General features: G+C 40.7%; 1 protein-coding gene across 2 annotated transcripts in view; it reads right to left on the bottom strand.

Annotated features, from left to right (window-relative positions):
- Window positions 1-1098, bottom strand: part of Niban1 (niban apoptosis regulator 1) — a 136260-nt gene extending 135162 nt beyond the window's left edge. For both annotated transcript variants that reach the window (XM_076831767.2, XM_076831768.2), the window contains exon 1: window positions 958-1098. In XM_076831767.2, the coding sequence (XP_076687882.2) occupies window positions 958-1012 (55 nt within the window). In that variant the 5' untranslated portion in view covers window positions 1013-1098. The remainder of the gene's footprint in view (window positions 1-957) is intronic.
- Between the last annotated feature and the right edge of the window lie 20137 nt (window positions 1099-21235).

Below are 21235 nucleotides of genomic sequence, written 5' to 3'. Positions count from 1 at the left end.
GAGGTATTGGGAAGAATTAAGGTAAAATTTAAGGGTTTAATACCTAGGTATTAAAAGGATTTCTGAAGCCAGGAAATACACCTATCCCCCTGCCCGCCTTCCACACACACAGAGACTCCTAAATTTACAAGATCACGAAACTAGGTAATGGTTGAGGGCAAGGTTGGGCTGGGGGGTGGGGGTAGGCCAAACACACCAGGAGATAAAGGCTCATCACTTCCTGCCGTTTCAGTTCGGTTTGGTTTTTGGTTTCTTCTGCCTCTTTCACTTTACCGAGTCGCTTTATCTCTGACCATCTCCCCAAAGGAGCTTCTCTCCATCTGTAACTTTAGCAATTCTTACAAAACATGCCAGGGTTCCTCATTCGCTTTCCCCCGTCTCTGGGGAGGGAAGGGAACCTTGCAACCTGGGGACGTAATGACATGGTCTTTTCTGCTTCTGAAGAAATGATCCTGCAAGCGACGATGAAGTCCAAGTGAAGCCGTGGCCCGAGGCTGCATTTTACAAAACCCAGCCAACATCACCCAGAGGGAAATTCTGCTTCACAGGCCGGGAATCCCCAGGGAGACCTCTAACAGCCAGGGATATCCCCGCTCTTTTCTTTGCGGCCAAGTTCAGAACTAAATCCAGCTCCAGGTACCCGAAGGCCAGATGTTTCCGGGAGGGGACCGAAATGACACCCGGGCGGGCGGGAGGAGCGGAGGGGTAGTCAGTCATCCCCTCCTTGCATCCTGCACCTGCCCCTCTCCCCAGAGTCCGCCGGTGCTTCCCAGACGGTGACCATCCCAGGTCCCCACCCGGCGGGTGCGCTCTGCAAGCTGCGCTCCTGCCTATAATAGGAAACCCGGGGTGGCGCAGGTGGACCCCCGGGACCCCGCTGGCCCCGGCTTGCCCATGCACCCTGGGGCGGGTGCCCAGCGACCACCCTGGCCCCGGGACCCCGGCGATCGGACGTACCTCTAATGTAGGCGCACTTGCCCTCGTCCAGCTGGCTGGAGGCCGAGCCGCCCATGGTAGCTGTGTCGCGCGTGCAGAGTGCAGCAACTTCCCAGCCCGAGCCCCGGACCGGACTGGCCGCTCAGGACTGCGCGCGCTGCTCGCTCCTGAAGGTTGATGCGACCGGGAACCCGGCTCCGTAATTAAGAGCAAACTTCCTCCAAGAGGCGTCGCCTTCTGGGGCGCCTCCTCCCGGTCCGCGCCCTCGGAGGATCTGTGGGCTGGCCTCGGCCTGTCTCCCGCCCTCGCCTCACTTCCCAGCCCTCAGGGGCTGTCTAACCCCGAAGGACTGCCCGCTCCTACTCATGGCGGACTTTCGCTGGTTTTCACCAGTTTGGGGGCAGCCCAGAGACGTCCTGGAGGAAGTGGACCACTTCCCAGTTGACTGTAGTGCTCCCTGATCTGGAACCTTCCCCGCTCACCTGGAACCAGGAGGAGGCAAGATTCCCCTTGCTTTCACCCTTCTTGTTGAAGCACCGGTTCTCAAGACCCACCTGAGATCCTCAGCACCCTCCCTCTCCAGCCCCCTAAACACAGGCACACACTTCAGTCTAATTAAAACTTCTGGGAGTGGGACTCCAGGATCTGCTCCAAGGGAGCATGTGCGGGGGTCCACGCCTGAAATCCCACGCACTCGGGAGGCTGAGGCAGGAGAACCTCAGATTTAAGGTTCAACTTGGATAACTTAGTTGGACCCTGCCTCAAAATAAAAGAAGGGGCTGGGGGTGTAGCTCCGTGGTGTAGGCCCTCCGGGGAATTCCCATGCACACTGAGATATGGGAACCAGTAGAGGATCTCTTCCTGCGGCCAAGAAGTTGGGCCAAGGACAGAGTGAGAAATGAAGGGGGGAAAGGAGAGAAAAATGTTAAAACCTAAGGAAGAACTAAGGCTGAGTCTTATACTCCCAGCCCTAAAACTTCCTAAGACTCTCTGGAAGATTAGAGAGAAGACCTTCAGGTTGGTCCTCTCCTGATCCAACTGGAAGTAGATCATTAGAAAGGACCCTTGTTCTTTTCCCACAACTGCTGTTTGGCTTGGCAGTCTCTCCCAAATAAGATCAGCCTGGGCAGAGGGGTCACCAGGATTTCAACCTATACTTAGTAGTCAGATGTTTAGCAACTCCTGTTGACTTAACCTCAAGGTCAAATGGTCTCTATACACCACCACCAAGCCCGAGAAGGACTTTGAGGGCTCCCCACGGCAGCCTCTGAAGTTAATCAACAAGCACTTTAACACAGATATTTCTCACACCTCGCACCCAATCTCTTATGCCCCACATTCCAATCCATCAGAAAGTCCTGTCAGCTTTACTTTCAGAATATGTCCAATATCCAACCAATTCTCATGCCTTCCACTGCCAGTATTTCTCAACTGATCATTTCAGTGCTTCCTAACTGGTCTCCCTTCTTCAGAGAAAAAGCCGCCATCTGTCACAACCTAGGCCTGGCTTATTCTCTGACCTCATCCACCACCACTTACCTCCCTGCTCTCTGCTCCAGCCACGTGGACTTTCCAGCTTTTCCTGGGACACATCAACCTCAGGGCCTTTGTACTTGTTCTTCCTGTGCCTACAATGATCTTCTCCCCCAGATAGTCACACAGGTACTCTCTAAGTCCCCCACTTCATTCCAGTTTCCACTTAAATGCTAATATCTCCAAGAGGCCTTCCTTGATCCCCTGTCTACACGCAGTCCTGAACACCACCCTTGCCCTTTGTTATATTTATTCATATCATTTAGCATCATCTAACATATTTTCTGTCTTCTCCTGTTGATATAAAAACTCCATAAAGTCATGAATTTTCTTTGTCTTTGGTCTTTCTTGTTTGTTTTTTAATAAATGTTTTATTTTTCCATTTTTATTTTCACCAAGGGCAGATATTTTTTGTCTATTATGCCTTCTGATAGATCTCAGATGTCTAGAACAGCACCTGGCACATAGTAGGTGCTCAATACAAAAAATCACTGAAAAAAAATGAATGAATTAAATATAAAACATTAAGAATATGGACTCATCAAAAACTCTTCTCCAAAAGGAAGGGAGGGGTGGGGAGGGGGGGCAGGAAAGATGGTGGAATGAGGTGGACATCATTACCCTAGGTATGTGTATGACTGCACATAGGGCGCGACACTACATCATGTACAAGCAGAGAAATGAAAAGCTGTGCTGCAATTGTGAACCATGAGTCAAAATGCATTCTGCGGGCTGGGGATGTGGCTCAAGCGGTAGCACTCTCGCCTGGCATGCGTGCGGCCCGGTTCGATTCTCAACACCACATACAAACAAAGATGTTGTGTCCGCCGATAACTAAAAAATAAATATTAAAATTCTCTCTCTCTCTCTCTCTCTCTCTCTCTCTCTCTCTCTCTTTCTCTCTTTAAAAAAAATGCATTCTGCTTGTCCTATATACCTAATTAGAATTAATTAATTAATTAATTTTTAAAAAACCAAAACTGTCCTCAATGAATGAAGAGCATTTCCAGATACCTACTCAATGATTTAAACTACTCAGTGTTGAGCTCTTCTGTCAATGTTGTTAATGTTCTAGTCACTGATAATGAAGTGTTTTCCCACTTTTTATAATGAAAGGAACCCCTTTCATTACATAATTCGCTGCAATTGTGCCTCAGAATGTTATTATTCCTGAAGAAAACTAATTCAGATCTCCTGCCAGAAGTATAGTTTTAGCTTGTCACCTCTTCTTTAGGAATTCTCCGAGAAAAGACTGATTATACCAATCGATCATTCTTTCCTCTTTGTGGCATGTACACCAGGAACAAGGTACAAGAAAGGATCTGCATGGTGTAGTATTAACAGTTTTATAACCTGGCAGCTCCAGCTTTGAACAATTAACTAGCAGTGTGACCTGGACAGATTGCATAACTCGCCTGTTGTGTTAATCAGCTTTGTGTCACTGTGACAAAATACCTGAGGGAATCAACTTAAAAGAAGGAAGGGTTATTTTGGCTCACAGTTTCAGAGGTTTTAGACCATGGTCACATGGTTCTGTCGCCTCTCCATTCCTTTGGGCCTGCAGAAGCACACTACAACAGGGCAGGAGTGTGCAGCAGAGGAGCTGCTCACCTGTGGGTGCCAGGAAGCAAAGAGAGAGAGGAAAGTGCTGGGATCCAAATATTCCCTTCAAAGCCATGGTCCAAGGACCTGACTTCCTTCCATTAGACGTCACCTCCTAAAAATTCCATCCTGTGTGGAACTGAAGACCAACCTTTAACACACAGACCTTTGGGAGACATTCCAGATCCAGATCATGGTACCTATCTCGGTTTCTTCATCAGTTAAGTGAAACTAATAACACTTCTTTCACAAGCTGTTGACAAAAAAAAAAAAAAAAAAAAAAAAAATCCGGTCAGGTCTGTGAAATGCTTAACATTCCCAGGAGTATTAGAGTGTCCAATAAATGGAAGCTAGGATCATCACCAGCGACGGCAGGAGTGATCAAGGAAGCAATTTTCTAGAGAAAGTGAAGTGTTATTTGGATCTTGAAAACCATTGTGCTGCATTAAGAAAGAAACTGCTGCTTTTTCTTCCCAAAACAAATAAAATTCTTTTTCTCCCAATGGTTTATAGGAAAAATTAAAGAATTCATTATTTTAGTCATAGTATTTAATATTTGAAAGTCCTATGTGGGCATCATTTTATTAATCACACATTAAAAGTAAGTCTCCAAGTAATTCAATAACTTTAGGAACCAGACTGAATTTCGTATGACTCAAATCAGCTCATTTAGAAAATCTCCTCTGCAATGTTCATTTCTATTCTGTATCAGTATATTTTGTGTTAAAATACTCTAATGACCCTTTCTTTCAGGTGATATATCACACACCAAAATAATGACATCAACATCTTCATTGAGATATAATTCACATACCATAAAATTTACCCATTTAGATGAACTTTTGAAAAACCAAATTTGTTTAATAGTCATATAATACCCTTAAATATTGTATTTGGGGATTCCCTTGCAAGGAGAATTATGAACTTGTTTACTATGTTCTCATTTCATAGGGACATCTGTCTCTTGGGGGTATTTAACCACCTACAGAACAGGAATGGTCTCAGACTTTGTACTTCCCTGAGTACCTCATATTGCTCTGTAATACAGGAATAAGAACTCTTAAATTGGGCTGGGGATGTGGCTCAAGCGGTAGCGCGCTCGCCTGGCATGCGTGTAGCCCGGGTTCGATCCTCAGCACCACATACAAACAAAGATGTTGTGTCCGCCGATAACTAAAAAATAAACATTAAAAAAAAAAAAAAGAACTCTTAAATTACTTGACTAATTGGTAACATCAGTTATGTAATTTAATCTTCACAAAACCCATTCAGGTAATTGTTATTATTACTATTTAACAGATGAGGAAACCAAGATGAAGAAATGTAAGAAATTTAGGGCTGGAGTTGTGGCTCAGTAGCAAAGTGCTTGTCTTGCACATTTGGGGCCCTGGGTTTGATCCTCAGGACCACATAAAAATAAGTAAATTAAAACAAAATAAAGATATTGTGTCCATCTATAACTTAAAAATTTTTTTTTTTAAAGAGAGAGTGAGAGAGGGAGAGAGAGAGAGAGAATCTCAACATTCATTCCTTAGTTATCGGCGGACACAACATCTTTGTTTGTATGTGGTGCTGAGGATCGAACCCGGGCCGCACGCATGCCAGGCAAGCGCGCTACCGCTCGAGCCACATCCCCAGCCCCTTAAAAAATTTTTTTAAAAAGAAATTTATCTAAGGTCACTGGAGCCCTGGACTCGTCTGACTCCAGATTCATTGTTTAACCCTGAGTGTGCTTCTTTTATCTTAAGTCTTAATTTTGTTTCACAGAACAAGCTATAGAAAGCTGAGCTGAATAAAATGGAATCCAACTTCTGCTCATCAACAATTTTTGAGAGGGAAAGAGCTGCAGGAGTTCCAGGGTGTGTAAACTTTTGTTAGAAGAAAGGACAGATTGGGCTGGGGGGCAGCTCCGTGGCAGAGCATTTGCCCAGCATGTCTGATCTCCAGTGTTTTAGTCAGCTTTCTTACTGCTGTGACTAAAGGACCCAACCAGAAAAACCGTAGTGGAGGAAAAGTTTATTAAGGGGCCGAGGGTTTCATATCCACAGACAGCAGGTTCCATTCCTCAGAGCTGAATGTGAGGCAAGACTTCATGACAGAAGAGTGTGGCAGAGGGAAGCAGCTCACCTGGTGATCAGGAAGCAGAGAGAGAGAATCCACTCTCCAGATACAAAATATCTACCCCACAGCCATACCCCAGTGAGCCACTTGCTCCAGCCACACCCCACCTGTCTCCAGCCACTACCCAGTTAATCCCATCAGGGATCAATGTATTGATTAGATTAAGGCTATAACTTAATCATTTCTTCTCCCAATCTCTTGCATTGTCTCACATGTGAGCTTTTGGGGGACCCCTCACATCCAAACCACAACATATGATACCACAAAAAAATAAATAAATAAATAAGAGTTGAAAAATCATGAATACAGGGGCTGGGGTTGTGACTCAGCGGTAGAGTGTGTGCTCCTATCACACACGCGGGACCCTACATTCGATCCTCAGCTACATGTAAAAAATAAATGAGTGAAATAAAGGTATTGTGAATAAATATTTTTAAAAATCATGAATAGAAATAATAAATGCTGGAGAGGATTAAGGGGAAAGGAACACTTACACACTATTGGTGGGATTGTAAATTTGTACAACTATGGAAATCAGTATGGAGATTTCTCAAGAGACTAGGAATGGAATCACATTTCTAGTCTAGGAATGACCCAGCTAGACCACTCTACCGCAGTCTGGCTGGGCACAAAATCACGAGCCACTCACAGCTTTGTAGATTCAAACAGCAATTCTTTATTCCCGATCTCACACCGGCACTCTACAATCACGTTCTGGGGAAAATCACGTTCTCTATCCCAAATACTCTCTAAATCCCGGGAGAACTCAATGGGAACTCCAGGAGCGGGCACGCCTGAGGCAGCAGGATACGCCCTATTCCCAGCAGGGTACACCTTAAACCTGGAACCGCCATAAACCCAAGGAGAGCCCTAAACCCGGATCCACCCTGGTCCTTAAGCAAGGTCACCTTACATGCAATGTCACTGCAAATGTCCAAGGCCCATTTCCACGAGTCCTTCCTCTAAGTAACATGGGGTACGCTGGCAAGGAAATTGTCATACCTGCTTGGCTAATGGCTCTCAGCACCACTCCTCAGTATTTATCCTAAAGAATTAAAGTCAGGATATGAAGGAAATAGCTGAGATGTTTGGTCAACAAATGAACAGAAACAGAAATTGTGTATACACACAAACTACTCAGCCATAAAGAAGAAAAAAATTATTTCAATTGCAGGAAAATGGATGGAACATGAGAGCTTTAAGCAAAATAAGCAAGAATTGGAAAGTCAAGGATCATATGTTTTCTCTCATATGTAGAAGCTAAAGAAAAAACAGAGGAGGGAGGAATCTCGTGAAAATAGGAGACCAATAGAGTAGAGAAAGCGAACCAGGGGAAGGGAGAGAAAGGGGAGCTACTAGGGGATGAAATTGACTGGATTGTGTTATGTGCATGTAGGAATGTATAACAACAAATCCCACTATTGTGATACTTATATTGTACAAAGAAAAAATAAAAAGCATGTTGCTAAAGGAGAAAAAGAGATTAATACACAATATAACAGTAGATAATCAAATGTTAGTTCATTTAGATATATAAGCACAGGATTTTATTTTTAAAAATTTATTTGTGCTCCGAGTCTAACTAAAAACAAACAACAAAAAGGAAGACATCGATTTTTTTTTACCGAGAGGAACGTTTATTCAATGCACTTTTCAAACACGAATCATCACAATTTTATATAGCCCTTGAGCACTGCACAAGACCTCTAAAAAGTAGAAGTATAAATGTTTTAGCAGAAACCAATAAAGGCGTAGAACTAAGAATGACAAATTTAGAACCAAAGAGAAATTTAAAGGTGTAGGCACATAGCTTCAAATATGTCAAAGACCAGCACACTCGTCTTTGTTTAAAAAAAAAAAAACTATAGACATATCATAGCCAAAGGCAACAAGAATTCTACAGGTTCTTTAGGATGCAAAGCTCTGAACTACCTTGGCGGTCGGGGTGGGAAGATGCTGCATTCGGTACTAGTGCACAGTACTAGGAAAGAGCGCCACCTGCTGGACCACTAATGATACTCAGTGCAGGGCCAAGGTTACCTGGCATTGAGGGAAATAGCACTGCCGGGGTCCAAACCCAATTAACATGAGTGTACTTGGGTCAGTTTATAAGTCACTCATTATTACTCATCTGTTTCTTACAAGTACTAACATTAAGCTTCTTTTCAAACGAATTACCCTCTAGAACACATATGTGGTTCCATTCCTAGTCTCTTTTTCTGGGATTTACATCTATATTTTTACAAGCTTGTACTTATTGTATATAATACACATTTTAGTTTGTAAAGCCCCATTTTTGTTCTCCTCTCTCTCTCCCTCTCCCTCTCCAGATTTAATCCAGGGGTGCTTTACCACTGACCTACATCCCCAGCCCCTTTGTTTTTTATTTTGAGATAGGGTCTCACTAAGTTGTCCAGCTGGCCTCAAACTTTTGGTCCTCCTACCTCGGCCTCCTGAGTAGCTGGGATTACAGGTGTGCACTACTGCATCCAGCTTATTATTGCTTTTTGATGTCCCACAATGTGTTCCTTTTTCCTGACCCAAGGGCAGACCCTTACCACATATTCCCCACCCCCACATACCTCTGAATATTTATACTCACAAATGGTGTGGGGAGGGAGTGGGGTAGAGATGTTCACAGCTTATGTATGGAAAAAATATCCCCTCTTCTCCATTGGCATGCCTTACTGTACCTGTTTAAAACTATCTTCATCCACCCTACTTCATTCATTTTCCCATTTTAACATGACACCAAATATGGGTTCACTTAAGTTATAGCTGACAAAGCTATTATATTGCATATGTTAAGGTGAATCCATGTAATCAGATTGCATTCCATCAAAATTTTAGCTAGGATCAGCCAGAATCATGTTTGAAGAAGAAGGAAACGTAATCTAGAAGCATGGGTCTTTTAGAACACACTATGCTAGTTATTTCTAAAACAGTCAAGGAGGATCTTGCGCAGGATTTCTGCATTGCAGCTATTGAAGAGGACTAGGGTTCCCCTGGATTGATAAACTGGTAGAATATGAATCTTGAGCTGCTAAGTGGACATCTGTCCATCAAAAGGAGAGATCCTCATTGAGAGAAAATAATTATCTGATGGCATCTCATTACTTGAGTCCTGGCTCACCCACTCATATGAAACCATAAATTCTCCTTGCTTTTATTTGTGAAGCAAATTTAAAGTAGATGTCTGCCTTCTTTCCCAACCAAAAGCATTTTTACAAAAACAAGGCTTTAAATAAATTGCTCGTATGCACGATTAAAATATTCCATAGCTATATTATATTCCTTTACACAGTTGATTAAAGCAAATAAAAGATCATTGTCCATAAATGATTTGCAGTATGAGCCAACAAATGGCAGTTATTATATATGACAGTTGACTTTTCTCAGTAATTTATCATTCTTTATAGTCAATTTGGATTTATTCTCATTCTAGGCATTTGATTAATAATTGACTATACATATTCACTAATTCCAATTTAGATTTAAAAGCAGCTGGCTCAAATTTTGGCAAAATAATTAGCAATCCTGCTTTACATCATGACCTGGATATATAGAGAGATGTGCAGATATCATTTTATATATATATAATTTTATTCTTTTTAAAATTTGATTCAAATAATTCTAAATTTCCTCAAGTAATGATGCATTTAAATGAGGAGGTATGGCAGAATTTGGATTAGAATTAAAACAGATTGATAGAAAATCTACAGCATTAATGGCCATGTTTTACATGGTATTATTGAAGTTATAGCTGTATAAATTTTACAACTTAATCTTCAAATTCTTGAAAATAGCTACCATAAGAGCGATAATAACTTTAATTTAGAAGTAGCCCAGTATACATAAACTAAGCAATGTTGAGAAAATTGACATAAAAGTATCAGTATAGAACCTTCTGGAGAAAAAAAGCATCAAACTTCTGAGTTGTCAGAGTTTGTTCGTTTGTTTGTGTTTTGATTTTTTGTTTTTTGAGAGAGTTGCACTTTTATCTTCATGGCTCTGAGTCATGTCTACTGTGCAGAACACTCAACAAATGCTTGCTTAATGAATAGTGTTCAACAGCAGATATAAAAAAAAATCTTTGGCACAATAAGATTTTTTTCTGTTGTTGCTCTAGGTTCTGGGACACAGTCATCTGCACTGAACCAGAGGAGAGGGAATTTCAGGTGTCCTTTTTTCAAGCTTCTTTATCCTAATAGTGAAGGAATGGAGAACAAAAGAGATAAATTAGCTGCACACAACGGAGATGAAGGTCGTAAACAGTTAATAAACATCTATCAAGTGCCCATTACCTAATAAATATTTGGCATGTTTCAGATAATGGAAATACCCCAGAGCAAAGTCTGGTCTTCAAGGGGCTTAAATTCTAGTAATTACAAAACATGTAAATGAAGAAATCAGATCATTTCAGCTCCTGATAAATGATGCTAGGAAAATACTAATGAAGAATGTTGTGGTAGAGAATGACAGGAGATGATTTAGGTAAATTCTCTGTACTGAAAATTTACCCAGATGTGAGCTAGGTGTGAGTGAAAGATGGCCATGCAAGAGTAGGAGGAAGAATATTCAAAATACAAGGCAGAGCCTGAGACAGGTATGTGCTTCATGTGTTTAATGGAAAGAAAAACAGCTATAGCACTTCAAAGAAAATGAAGAGGAGAAAATGGGCAGAGATGAGGGGAGGTCATGACAGACCTATGTCCACCATATTCTTTTTGACTTCCTGCAAAGTTTTAAAGAGTTCTGGTTTATTTTAAAGATGTCAATTTATATAGCAACATAATAAAATATTCAAAACTAAACAAACCTAGAAACCATAAAAAGGAAATGTGATGGTTTGGATATGAGGTATCTTCCAACAACTCCTGTGTAAATACAGAAATGTTCAGAAGGGAAATGAACAGATTGTGAGAGCTGTAACCCAATCAGTCCATCTAGTTTGAAATGGAGTATCTGATCTTTCATGATTTAGTATTAAGCTTAAAAAGGCAAGATGCATAGCATGCTAAGACTTATTTAAAGGAGGATATGGAGAAATATCTCTGGAACAATATACAAGCAACAAGTAACATTGGTTTCCTATATCAGGAAGGCTGGGGAACAGACAGGAAGAGGGAAAAATCCTTTGTAAAATGTGTCCACTTTCTTGTATGATGTATTTGTAAACAGTTAAGTGCATTATATATTCAACATTGTGCAGATTAAACAAGGAAACTAATTGTATGTTATATATAATCTGAGGAACACAAAACTATTTTTGTAAAATCAAATTTTTGGAAAAAAACTTTAAAGTCTGTTAACAGTGAACAGAGTAAGTAAATTTTTTAAGGATTTTTAAAATTGTAAATGAATATAATACCTTTATTTTATTTATTTTTATGTGGTACTAAGGATCAAACCCATGCCTCATACATGCTAGGCAAGCGCTTTACCACTGAGCTATAACGCAGCCCAAGTACAGAAAATTTAAGACATCCAAAAAAACAGCAGACTACTAGGCAAACCTGAAAAGAGAATGAGGAGACATTTTATGTTACAATGTAGAAAAACGAAAACTAAAAATACAGAAAGTTCCCTAGGATACATTTTTTTTAAGAGAGAATGGGTTATGTAGTAGCCCACCATTAGTGCAAAATGTGGAGAAATTAATATACACATAAAAGTTTATTTTTTTTTAGGGGAGGGAGAATAGGTTGCTAGAGAATGAGGCTTACACAGAGATTTTTTTACTATATACCCATTTGTATCTCTAAAATCCTGAATCAGAGGGCTGGGGTTGTAGCTCAGTGGAAGAGCGCTTGCCTAGCATGTGTGAGACACTCACTGGGTTAATTCTCAGCACCACATACAAATAAATAAAGGTCCATCAACAACTAAAAAAAAAAAAGAGAGAGAGATATTTAATAAATATTTTTAAAAATCTTGAACCAGACAAGAGTATTACATATACTTTGCAATATGCAAAAAATAAAATTAAATAAAATGGTATACACACACACACGAACACAGACGCAGCAAAAGCTAAGATCTCAGTCTGTTGTGTTATTTAAATTTTTTCCCTACCTGATAGTGATTAAAATGACAGGTTCTGACTTTGGGCTTCCTGGTTCAAAGTCTCATCCCATCAGTGCTCTGTACCTTATTTTTCCCATTTCCCAAGATGAGAATCCTAAAGTCATTCTCAGAACTGAAGGACAGAATGCTCTACCCAGAGGAAATGAACTATCACTATTCCTAATTTGGTGTGGTTATCAAAGTAACAGAAATTTTAAAGTAGAAGCTATTCCTTTAAGTTTTAAGTTGATTATCCAAAATGATACGTCATAGGTACAGTCCCCATCTGTGAAAGAAAAAAAGATCAGGTATTTAACTGCGACGTAAGAATGGACATTACAAATGCAGACAGCATCCATGGGCAAGTATTTTGTCATTAAGACATTTTATCATCCACTACTGTTCTTCCTTTTCATTTTAACATGCTGTATTTTTAAAGCTATAGCATTTTATCTACTGGATGCTTATTAGCCTTTGTATAATTATATGTGAAACTAGTAGTAGGACCCTGGATGCCCCCCTTCCATTCTATCTGGTCTTATGTGTGAGTGATCCTGGTCACCCTATCATCATCTATGAGCCCCTGAGGACAAGGACCACAGTGAGCAGTCAGAGTTGTGTCCTCAGTACCTGCCATGATGCCTGGAGCAGAACATCAAGAGTGAAGGACAGCTGTGTGAACACACAAGTGAATGAATGAATGAATGAACGAACGAACATACAAAAGAAAGACACTGAAGGTTCATGGAAAGTTCACAGACAAAAATAGTTTCATCTGCTTACCTTTTCATGAATTCCAAGGAGCTATTGCTTCAGGGTTCTCTCCAGTGGCAGTTCTGAGAACTACTGAAGGAAGGGTGACTAAAACATTTATTGAGTACCTACAGTGTACTGGGCATGTATAGACACTTTAATACATGTTCTATTCTCAGCAGTATAAGGTAGAAATTATTTCTATTTTATAGCTAAGAAAGGATTATTTTCTAACGGGTGCATACAAATGTATTCAATTATGGGAATTAGAAAATCATAACATTAGGTCTATAGCTGTTATTGTTTAAATTTGGTGTGTCCCACAAAAGCTCATATATGAGACAAGGCAAGAAAGGTTAGAGAAGAAAGGATTGGGTTATGAGAGCCTAAACCTAATCAGAGCATTCATCCACTTGAATGGATTTCCTGGATGGTAAATGTAGGCAGGTGGGGTGTGGCTGGAGGAGGGAAGTTGTTGGGGGGCATGCCTTTGTCCCTCCTGTGTGGGGCTGACTCTCACCCACCCCCTTTCCTTGTGGCCATGCTCTCCTCTGCCACAATCTTCCACCATGATGTTCTGTCTCGCTTTAGGCCTAGAGCTCTAGAGTCAGCCAACTATGGACTGAGACCTCTGAAACCATGAGCCCCAGATAAACTTTCTACCTCTACATTGTTCTTATCAGGTCTTTTGGTAACAAGAACAAAAAAGAAAGAAAAGAAAAGAAAAAGAAAACCCAGCAACAACAACAACAACAAAAATATGGGTAGCTCAATAGCCTGAATTTTGCCTATTGAAGTTTAAAATGATCTATCTTCCTCAAGTTAAATATTCTGACTCAGAGGTCAAGATGCAGGATTAGGTAAAAATAACCCACACTTAAAGGTGTGGCTCAGAGGTAGAGCGCTCACCTACCATGTGTGAAGAACTGGGTTCGATCCTCAGCACCACATAAAAATAAAATAAGATATTGTGTCCACCTATAACTAAAAAATAAATATTTTTTAAAAACCCACCCAGCAATGGCTCTATACATATTTCTGATCTCTTTTCTGATAACACCACTATAAAATTCCTTTTGCAGCTAACTTGCACCAAGGTAGTCAGGAATTCTGCTAGGATTTACCTTGTTAGACATCTCTTTGCTTTACCATCTAGAACTTTTGTAGGCTTAGATACATTGGATGAGTACACTACTGCTTTATGTTATCCTCTACTAATAAATATATCCACTAGAGTACCTGTGATGATTCAATTTCATGTGTTGATTGATAGTCTATTATGCTAAGCTGTTTGTCCAAATGCTAGTCCAGATATTTATGTGAAGATTTTTTTTAATTAGAAAAATAATTTTAGCAGACAAGAGAAATGACATCTCTGGACCCCAATACACATACAGGGTCTAATAAATAAGGTAAAGGTATTTTGTAGATGTGATAAACATCTATAATTGATTGACTTTAAATAGAGGAGACTATCCTCAATAATGTGGATAGGCTTCATTCAATCAATTGAAACAGCCTGTAATCCCAGCAGCTTGGGAGGCTGAGGCAGGAGGATTGCAAGTTCAAAGCCAGCCTTAGCAACTTAGCAAGGCCCCAAGCAACTCAGCAAGACCCTGTCTCTAAATAAAATATTAAAAAAGGGTTGGGGATGTGGCTCAGTGGTCAGCACCCCTGGGTTCAATCCCTGGTACAAAAACAAAACAAAAAAGACTGCAATCCAGAATTCCTATCGAGTTTCTCCAAGCTGTCAGCCTGTCCCCAAATTTTCAGATTCAAGATGGCAACATCAACTCTTGCCTGAATTTCTAGTTTTCAGGCCTGCTTATAAGTTTCATATTTGCCAACACTGCAATCCCGTAAACCATTCATCTTTTCACATATATAGGATATTATATAGTCAGAAGGGTTTTCTTTTCTTTTTCATTGTAAATTGCAATGATATATTTTAAGTATTTGAGGAAAATACACCAACATAGGGGTAGTCAGAAACGATAGGCAGGTGCTCTATCTGTCGCTGATATCTGGGAGACTGGCTCCTACACATCCTGGCTCTTTTTGCTCCAATTACTTCTCTCTTGGCTTCACTCCTGTGGACTCTCCAGTCTCAGGACTTGTAAACGAAGTTGCCCACTCTCACAAACTATTAGTTCTGTTTCTCTTGAGAATCTTGACTGCTACAGTAACTACATTATTTGTAACAGATCAAAAGTCAACTAGTATTAAGATGACTGAAGCAAATAAGAGCCTCTAATAGCATTTATTCAAAAACAAATCCAAAATATGCTTTGGAATCTTTTTTATAATACATATTTTTTAATATCTTTATTTATTTTTATGTGGTGCTGAGGATAGAACCCAGTGTCTCTCAGGTGCAAGGCAAGAGATCTACCACTGAGCCCCAGCCAAAGCCCCAGCCCCTGCTTTGGAATATTTCAAACTCTAATTACAGTACAAATAGACTGAACATCTTAAAAATAAAATTAATTGTGAGTCATTTTAATTTTAGAAATCCTTGTGGTTATAGCTGTGAGAGAGTACTGAGGTTGTCATTAAATCAGGCAAAGAGAAAATGCTACAACTTTATACCCTCTGAAGTGCTAATTTCAGGGATCCCCTAGAATTTTCTTTTCAGTTCTTAGCTTGTATCCAGATTGTGTTGCAATATCTGTCTTTAGATGTGTTCCAGTAAGGGGTGTGTGTGTGTGTGTGTGTGTGTGTGCACGCGCACACGCGCGTGCTTGGCTTTCTTGTTTTGGTTTGGTTTTGGTCATGAGGATTGAACCCAGGGGTGCTGTACCACTGAGTTATATCCCTAGTCTTTTAATTGTATTTTGAGGCGAGGTCTCACTAAGTTGCCCAGGCTGGCCTTGAACTGACCATACTCCTTCCTCAGCCTCCCGAGATACGGCAATTAGAGGTGTGGGCTGAGCCCTGCCTGTCCCAACAAATTTAAACCCACTGAAGTAGAAAATTTGGATTATCAGAAAAGCATCTGGAGTAACAAAAAAAAAAATGGAGGGAATTGCTATTACAACAGGGCTCAGAGCGGTTAGGTGACAGCCATTTAGCAACACCCAATAACAAAGAGAGAAAAGACATAAAATGAATTGACTTTTCTGAAAAACACAAGAACTTCAAGTGTTAAATAGATTTAGACCTCTGAAAGGTTAAATGAGTAGACTTTGAGGGGGACCTACCATGGACCAGAGTGTTTGCTGGGAGCTGGACACAGCCTCCACCCCTGCAAAGAATGAGAAAAGAGAGAGAGAGAGAGAGAGAGAGAGAGAGAGAGAGAGAGAGAGAGAGAACCTGGTGGGGGAGATGGTCCAAGTTAACAAGCAATCCCAATGATTGGAGAGCTGTAAAAAAAATGATTTTCGAAACTCGTGCATTTACAATCATTTATGAGACCACTTCCCACGGGTATGGACTGAATGTTTATCTCCCTCTACAATTCATGTTAAAATCCTAGTGCCAAAGGTGGGATTTTGGAAGGTGATGAGGTCATAAAGGTGGAGACCTCATGAATGGAATTATTGCCCTTGTGAAAGAGACCTCAGACAGCTCTCTATCCCTTTTTCTACCCTATGAGGATGTCACCAGAAGTCAGCAGTCTACAGTCTTGTGAGGGCCCTCAGGAGAACCCAGCCATGTTGGAACACTGATCTTGGACTCTCGGCCCCATAACTAGGAGACATCAGTTTATGCCATTTACAAGCCACCTAGTCTGTGGTACCTTATTAGGGTAGCCTGAATGGACCAAGCATCTCCCTTAGGCAAGAAGGACAGAAAGATTATCCTGCCAAACAGAAAGGGAGAGCAGAGGGAAGGTAAATAAACGACAATATCAACAAGGTAAACCTCCTACCCAGGTCTCGAAGTTGAAGAGGCAGGGATTTTAGGGTAATGAGAAAAAAGACACCATGAATAAGGAAGATGATTCTAAAATATCCCAGGCAGAAAGAGGGAGCTTCCAAAGACACAGAGTTAAACTGACAGGTCAGCCGCTCGGCTTTGCTGTAGGGTAACTGGTGGGGCACTGGGGAAGGTGAAGCAGGAAAGACAGGGCTTTTCAAGACCCTGGATGTGGGAAAAGGAAGCAGAGACACCTGAGTATGTGGTCTGGGGAACCGTGGTTGGTGGAGAACAGAAGACTGGTGATTGACAGAGGGAAAAATGGATGAATTCTGCTGGGGAATGTTGAGATCGATGAGCCAGTGGAGCATGAATCCCCACGTGGAGATTTCAAGTCATCGCTTAATAACCTGGGACTGCCCCTCAGGAGAGAGTTGCTAAAAACACAGGACTAGTCATCATTAGCAAACTGGAGATTAGCCAGAAGGAGCAGGCAGGACAGTATAGGAAAGAACCAGCAGCCAGGCGCGGTGGCACATGCCTGTAATCACAGCAGATTGGGAGGCTGAGGCAGGAGAATCATGAGTTCAAAGCCAACCTCAGCAAAAAGCAAGGCATAAGCAACTCAGTGAGACCCTGACTCTAAGTAAAATGCAAAATAGGGCTGGGGATGTGGCTCAGTGGTAGAGTGCCCCTGAGCTCAATCTCCGATACTCAAAAAAAGAATGAGCCAGGAGCCAAATAAGGCTGAACTCTCATGTTTGAGAGGCATGTGAGAAGGCACAGCCTGCAGGAAGCTAAAAAAAGGGCAAGGAGGTATCATTGTGTCTTTTTCTTTTGTCTTATTGTGATTATAAATTATAATTATAAAAATATATTAAAATATATAAAATCAAATATATATTTTTTAAATGTACAATTTTTAACCGGTGATTGAACTCAAGGGCACTTGACCACTGAGCCACGTACCCACTCCTATTTTGTATTTTATTTAGAGACAGGGTCTCACTGAGTTGCTTAGTGCCTCGCCATTGCTGAGGCTAGCTTTGAACTTGCGATTTTCTTATCTCAGCCTCCTGAGCTGCTGTGAACCACCAGACCTGGCTTACCGTTTTAACCATTTTTAAGTGTATAGTTTACCATGTTGTGCAATTACTACCACTATTCCCCAAATTTTTTCATTGCACCCAACAGAAATCTTGGAACCACGAAGCAATTGCTCCCCATTCCTCCCCTCTCTCCAAACAATGGAAGCTTTTTTTCTCTGTGAATTTTCTCTGTGAATCATCTTTTTTTCTCCGTGAATTTGCCCAATGTAGAGGTCATATAATATCTGTAGGATCATATAAGTAGAATCATATAATATTTGTCCTTTTGTGTCTGGCTTTTTCACTTAGTATAATGTCTTTGAAGCATATATATATATATATATATATATATATATATATATATATATATATATATATATATACTGTAGCATGTATCAGAACTTCATTCCTTTTTATATATTGTGCCTTTAAAATCAAGAAATAGGGCCTGGGGTCTTGGCTCAGTGGTAGAGCGCTTGCCTCACATGTGTGAGGCACAATTCTCAGCACTGCATATAAGAAAATGAGAAAAATAAACGTCCATCAACAACTAAAAAAAATTTTTTTTAAATAAAATAAAATCAGCAAATAGAAGCAGAGAGAACAGCCATTATGGGTGTATCAGGACTAAATCCAAGTCTCACACGGTGGAGCTTGCCAGGGGAGGCAGGAAGGAGACAAGTCAACTGGGAGGCCAGAACCGAAAACTGAGAGCAGGCGCCAAGAACTCTGCAGAGACCAGAAAGGCATCTGAGAGTCAGAGGCGGCTGGATAAATACTCATCTGAGAACCAGACAGAAAGCTGCACTCACACTGAAGAATGAGCCCAACACAATTTTTTTCTTTCTACTGGGAAGTCCTGGTGGGCAACAGATTTGTGGGTCCAGTTCCTGTATAGATGTGCCCCTGCAGTGCAGGGAGATGAAGGGGTACTTCTGTGCATAGGTTACTGTCTGAAGGAGAATACAGAGCAGAGGCCAGAGAACACATAAAAAATAGGTCATCAAGCAAAGGAGGACAGGGAGGCTCAAGGGCAGGCTTAATCCAGACAACAGGAGCATCCAGATGGAGTAAGTGCAATCACAGAAGCCCGCAAAACCTAGATTCTGTCCATGCACGCTTTGTATGAGCAAGGCAACTTTGTCTAGAGGTGCTGAGACTGAGCCAACAGGAATGAATCTAAGAGAAGATAAGCAGTTGGAACAAAAAATAGCTAAAAGGTACAGGATCAAGGTCCCCAAAAACTGATGCCAGGGTCAGGTGCCCCCTGCTGTTTCCCATTGCCCTCATGGTAATGTTGATGCCCCCAAAACGGAGAGGATATTAGTGAGATTTCTGACCAAAACAAGTATTCTAAATGCTTTCAGGTCCTACAGGTGAAAATTATGAATATTCCTTCACCCCAACACACTGTGGATTGGAAAGCTTCTCAGTAACTACCATCCACCCAAAACATTAATTTTTCCTTGTAGTAATGTGTTCACCAGCTTCTGAATCCACCATCCACTTAATTTTTTTCTGAATAAAGCAAAAGAAAATATAGAAAGCATCCTTTGAATGATATCTATCTTTTCAAATACATTGAGTCGGGCATTGTGGCATATGCCTGTAATGCCAGCAACTTGGGAGACTGAGGCAGGAGGATCACAAATTTGTGGCCACCCTCAGCAACTTAGTGAGGTCTCAAAATCAAAAATAAAAAAGGCTGGGAATGTAACTTGGTAGTAAAGTATCCTTGGATTCAATCCCTGGTATAAAAAAATAAATCAAATATATTGACAATTTGTGGTCTAATATGTGATCTATCTTGGAAAAGCCCACAGGAACTCAAAAACACTATATATTCTTTTGTGGTTGGGTAGAGTAGTCTACATATAGCCATGAGATATAGTTGGCATATAGTGCTGGTCAAGTCCTCTAAGACCTTGCTTATCTTCTGTCTTGTTCTATCCATAATCAAGAGTAGGGTATTGAGTTTTCCAACTATCATCGTCAAACTGTTTCTTCCTTCAATTCTGTCCATTTTTGCTTTATATATTTTGATGGTCTGGTCTGTTGTTATATGTATAAATGGGCTTTGTTTGTTTGATTTTTGTGGCACTGGAGATTGAACTGAAGTCAAGTGCTTAATCATGGAGCTCCATCTCCAATTTTTGGTTTTTTGATAAGACAGGGTCTTTCTAAGTTGCCCAGGCTGGTCTTGAACTTGCAATCCTCTTGCCTCAGCCTCCCTAGTAGCAGCAGTTCCAGGTATGCACCACTGCACACAGCCATATAAATGTTTATAATTATTACATTTTCTTGCTATATTAAATCTTTTATTAATCCTTTTTTTCTCCTCTAACCTTTTTCTGAATTAAAATCTATTTTGGGGCTGGGATTGTGACTCAGCGGTAGAGCGCTTGCCTAGCATGGGTGGGACCTGCGTTCGATCCTTAGCACCACATAAAAATAAAGGCATTGTGTTGTGTCCATCTATACCTAAAATAAATAAATTAATTAAATCTATGTTGGCTGATACTAGTCACCCCTGCTCTCTTTTGGTTATTATTTGCATGGAATATCCTTCTCCATCCTTCACTTTCAATTTATTTGTATCTTTTGTTCTAACGTTAGTCTTCTATAAACAGAAGATCATATTTTTAATCCATTCTACCAATTTCTGTCTTTTGATGAAAAAAATTTAATTCATTGACATTTTAAATAATGAATGATAGTAAAGACTGTCATTTTGTTATTTTCTATATGTCTTATAGCTTTTTTGTTCCTCATGGCCTGTATTACTATTTTCTTTTATGCTTAGTTGATTTTTTTTTTTTTTTTTTTTTTTTTTTTTGTACCAGGGAATGAACTCAGGGACACTCAACCACTAAGCCACATCCCCAGGCCTATTTTTGTATTTTATTTAGAGACAGGGTCTTGCTGAGTTGCTCAGTGCCTCGCTTTTTGCTGAGGCTGACTTTGAACTCATGCTCCTCCTGCCTCAGCCTCCAGAGCCTCTGGGATTATAGGGGTGAGCCACCACACCTGGCTGCTTAGTTGATTTTTTGCAGTGAAACATTTAAATTCCTTCCGGATTTCCTTTTGTGTATCTTTTGTTACTACTTTCTTTGTAGTTACCACAGGGGGTTATATTCAACATTTAAAGTTACAACACTCTAATTTGACGTTAGATCAGCTGAAGTTCCATAACATACAAAAACTCTGTTCCTATAACTGCTCCGCTCCCAACCCTTTCAGGTGTTGTCATCACAGAATTCCATCTTTATACTTTTCAC

Source organism: Callospermophilus lateralis, chromosome 13, assembly GCF_048772815.1.
Source record: "Callospermophilus lateralis isolate mCalLat2 chromosome 13, mCalLat2.hap1, whole genome shotgun sequence".
In the NCBI taxonomy this organism is placed as follows: domain Eukaryota; kingdom Metazoa; phylum Chordata; class Mammalia; order Rodentia; family Sciuridae; genus Callospermophilus; species Callospermophilus lateralis.
Note: the sequence above shows the minus strand (reverse complement) of the source record. Positions and strands in the feature narration are given on the sequence as shown.